The sequence below is a fragment of the Mesoplodon mirus genome (genome assembly GCF_964341445.2).
Source record: "Mesoplodon mirus genome assembly, chromosome: 13".
NCBI classification, from domain to species: Eukaryota; Metazoa; Chordata; class Mammalia; order Artiodactyla; family Ziphiidae; genus Mesoplodon; species Mesoplodon mirus.
Genome location: NC_138989.1, coordinates 46,608,349 through 46,612,885, shown reverse-complemented (window position 1 = coordinate 46,612,885; position 4,537 = coordinate 46,608,349). Strand labels below are relative to the sequence as shown.

Genomic DNA, 4,537 nt, shown 5'->3' with positions numbered 1-4,537 from the left:
CTTTTCTAAGACAACCCATTTATTCAATTAATAATGTCATCTCCTCAAGTAATTCCATGGGGCAGGATATATGACTCAAACTATATACTATTTGTTTATTAAATCTCATTTCCTAGACTTCTGGTTTCATTTTCAAACTTAACATAAATGCTGTATCATCTTTATCTCCTAGATAAATCAGTACCCTAACTCTTAAGCAGTGAAGGGGAAATTTTGCCTTATGCTTTCTATTTTGCTTGAAATGATGTTTTTAGCATATGCCAGTTTCAGAGGCTTGAGTCATATATGATTGATACTGACCATCTTATATGATAGAGAAGCTCCTCTCCACTGAAAATATTGAGAGAAACAATGAAATGGTTCTGGCCTTGTTTCCACAGACAGTACGGTTTCTCTTTTCAAAGCACCATTAAATCTTTGTATATTGATAGAGGGATAGAGCACAGAAAAATTTTCTTACTCTTCTCACAAGTGGTTTCACCTCCTTTCAAAATTTTAATCTATCCGTTAAACACTTATTATTTTATTCTTCATTTCTTAAATCTCATAGTATTTTCAGTTTTAACCCCACTAGCACCTTACATTTAATTATTCACTAACTGTTTCATAACCCTTAGGCTCATTGGCCTAATAGAATGTGAACTTCAAGAAATATCCACCTCAGGATATGCCACAGGACTGAATGCATACAAGATACACCATGGCTGCTTGTTGAGTGTTAAAATGACCATGGTACCAATGCTTCTCAGCTGTCCTATGGATTTCGTCCAATTATAGGATAATGAAAGGTAACAGAGTCTTGGTTGTGAATAACTAAAGTAAGGAATGGCTGTAATAACTGACAATACACATAACTTGGAAAAGATTAGAAAACATGTAAATAACCTTCTAGTATTAGGATGTTTTAGCCATTCTGCACTTAAACTTCACAAAACCTACTCTCTTTTCTTGACAGATACTTTTTATTCCAATTAGGAAATAGCAAAGACCATGCAAAAGGCCAAATTGGATCCTCTCTATGTCTGATGAAGTTATAATACTGAAAAGCACACAGGCCAGAGTATCTGAGCAATGGGTTCAAGGTTTTGTATCACAACTAGTGGTTGTGGTCATTTAACCTCTCTAGTTATAGATTCCCTTTCTATAAAATGAGAGAACTGCACAAGAGATTGTACAATGCCCTAAATTCTTCAATACTTTTACTTATAAAAAAACAAAATTAAGCAAGAAGCACTATAGTTATTTCCTTCCAAAAGGAATAAGCCCTGAAAATAAATTTATTTCATTTTCATTATCTTACTAGTCACGTTATACTTACTACTATATAGTTGACATATTTTATAGAATTAAATAATACTATCTTGCTAGAATTTCTTTTTCTCAAGCCAGCTTTATGCCTACTAAAAATAAACAATTTGTACATGGGTGTCCATTTTATTCATTCACATTCAGTTGTCTTCATCCATATATTCACAGAGCCAAGACCAGCACTCAACACAGAGTAGCTTCTAAGTAAATACTGTTGAACATATGCATAATTACAGTGGTGCTTTTAGAGAATATCTGGTTGCTAAAGGAAAGGTCTATGACTCAGGTCAATGAAACTGATTAAACCACATTTCATACGGTTTTCTGACATAATTAATAAGAGCAGGGAAAAATTTTTCTCTAAGGGGTAAAATCTCTAACACTTCCCTTAAGAACTGTTTCTATTGTAGTGTTGTCATAATTTTATTTTTGCTATTCTAAATTAATTTACAGTTGATGATATAAATCAATACAGTGCAATAAGAATTCATCCATATTGATATGTATATATGCATGTCTATACATAGGTATATAATTCCTTTTGATGAACCATTTTCAGTGACATATTCACCTAGGCAGGTTTTTCCCTGTATGATATTAAGCATGCCCTAATAATTGCATATCTTGAGAAACCATTTGAGGAGACAAATGACTTCAGATTTCTATTGATAGACATTCCCTCTTCTTTTTCAGTTTCACTTCAAAAGTGTACATTTCATTCACTTTTTCAGTCAAAAGTTTTTAATAGAAATATGTCTTTAAAGATTAATATGGCTGGTGAATACACACAAGACTTCTTTTTCAACCTTTGAGAACAAGGGCATCTTGGTTTATATGACCAGTTTTACAGGCCTGAAGACCTCTAAGATTCACCTTATGAGTTACGTGCTATTTATTAGACTGTATCAAAGGATGTAACACATTTTCTTCAAGTATTTTGGTATATTATTTAAAATCAGAAAAAAATTTAAAAGGTTTTTCTAAAGTGCTTAGCCATATTTACCCCCCAAAAGATATAATCAAAGAGTCTCACTGAATTTAGAACTTTCGAATGTTTGTTGACTGTTAAAATGTTAAATATATATAGTGCATTATACATCTTTGATGGATATGGTGGCTATTACAAAGTGCAAGTTCTCCACAGAGAATACTGGCCATAAAGCACTTACTGTTAGGAGTAATACATGTTACTATACTGTGTTACTGTGTGTCGAGATGTCACTGGGGATGGGGAACCAATGGTTTGGCTTATGTGAATGTCTGGACTCACCATTTGCATCACTTGAATTTCTGATCCTACCAAAATACCGCCACTCATCACAGGTCCCCTACAACTATCCGTCATGCTGCTACTGCTCATGCCAGGCCTACCAGGACTAGACAGCACTCTCTCAGCATAGATTACACTGTGTGTGTTGGCTAACTCAGAGGCTACAGAGATACCCCTTTGGACATCGTAGATAGGTGCCATTACTGTTTCTGTTACAACGATGTTGGGCGCAAGCTGAGGATCAAAAACAATCGGAGTGGGTTGCACACATGGATCAGCAGTTCTGTAAGTCTCAGTCACTACAATATCCCCATGCATCGTGGGTTCAGGTATGGCCATTTCTGCCTGGAATTCTGCCTCTGAGAGAGTCATTCCTGAAGATTCATTAACAAAGTAATTTGGTCCTAGTAAAGGGAGGTCAGTACTGATGGGAATACAGGCCTGCTGTGAAGGAAATGGTTCAATTTCTGTGTCTAAGCAGATTTCAGCAAGAGTCCTAGATTTTGAATCTAAAGTTTCCATGTAGCTTTTTCATCGAAACCATCCACGATCCAACTGCAACAACCGATGGTGCCCACGGGAGACCCTACTCCCTCATGGTCATAAATGAGCAAACAATCATTTGCTGGTCGGCCTTTATCTTTGTCTGTGTAAGCATATGCTTTCTAAAATTAGAAGAAAAAATAGAAAATTATAAGTTTCTCTTCTCTTAAAATAATCAAAGAACAACAACAATGCCTTAGAGACATCTGATCTAAGATGATCTTATGGTATGAACTGAGAAAAACACTGATTCATTGCTGTATTTCTAAATAATTGGAATTTTTAAAGGAGATCAGTGTGCATTTGATTTATAGTCTTTTGTCTCTGAGGTGGGATATGTGCAAAACATTATTTATTTAAGGAAAGATATTTAATCAACTTAGAATGGAAGCAGGTACAGAGGTGTACATAGCTCTAAGCTTCAGAGACTTATTTTATGTGGACTGGGTGAAGAGAGCTGGACTTAGGTTACCAGGAGGAAGGCACTAAGGTGTTGTCTATTGGAATTTTCAAACTATTGTTAATGACAGACCTTTTAAGTGAGATCCTAGATACAACCCCAACATGTAGAAGTGATGAAATTGGAAATTCTCTCTTTGAAGGGGTGGGGTGGGAGCAGAGACCTGCCAGCTCCCTTCCCCACTTGCCTCAACTGCTATGGCCCTTGGTGGGTTCCATGAAATCCCACAGGGCCTGCCCAACACCATCTCAAATCACCTGATATAATCTGACCTCTTCTTTCCTTTATAAATAAAGTAAAAAAAAAAGGCCCAAAGAAGGTGAATGGCATGCCCAAGACTTAAATATTTGTTGAATATGACTTTAAATCCACCTGTGGAGAAAGGTCTCCACTGCATCATGCTGCTTTCCCTCTGGTCTGTACCAGAGTCTAAATCCTACCATTAGAAATGAACGGTTTGAGGCCTTGAAATCAATTATTCATGAGTTTAGTATCACCTTAAAACTTTGCTGTTTAATATTTTACGTGACACCTCAGTAAGGGGACAGTCCCCTCTTGCCAGGGGCACAAGCTAGCTGCTGGGCTGGGTGGTGGTTGTACAAAAAAGTGACAGGAAGGAAGCACTGGTGCGTTGTGCAGAGGCTTCACCTTGCAGAGGGAGAGGCTGCACCTTACCACGGCTGAAATCCGGTGCCTTTTTTTAATGTAAAAAACATGCTAGAGGAGCTTAAAGATGGAGGAAAAGTAAGACGTGGAGATTACCTTCTTCCCCACAAACACATCAGAAATACATCTACATGTGGAACAACTCCTACAGAACACCTACTGAACGCTGGCAGAATGATATATCCGAAGAGTCTTTTGGATTTTTAACTACACAGTCATTTAATCTGACAATAATGATACTTTTGTTTCTTTTTTTCCAATCCCCATAACCTTTCCCCCCTACTTTTGTA

At 36.7% G+C, this 4,537-nt stretch overlaps 1 protein-coding gene across 1 annotated transcript; it reads right to left on the bottom strand.

Moving 5' to 3' along the window:
- Positions 1 to 2,383: 2,383 nt before the first annotated feature.
- On the bottom strand, positions 2,384 to 3,828 carry LOC309814605 (desmoglein-4-like; the record flags this gene model as incomplete). The annotated part of the gene is given in 3 exon segments (XM_082640604.1): positions 2,384 to 3,106; positions 3,109 to 3,243; positions 3,769 to 3,828. Coding segments are annotated over 3 exon segments (822 nt in total). The 3' UTR covers positions 2,384 to 2,479.
- Positions 3,829 to 4,537: the final 709 nt, after the last annotated feature.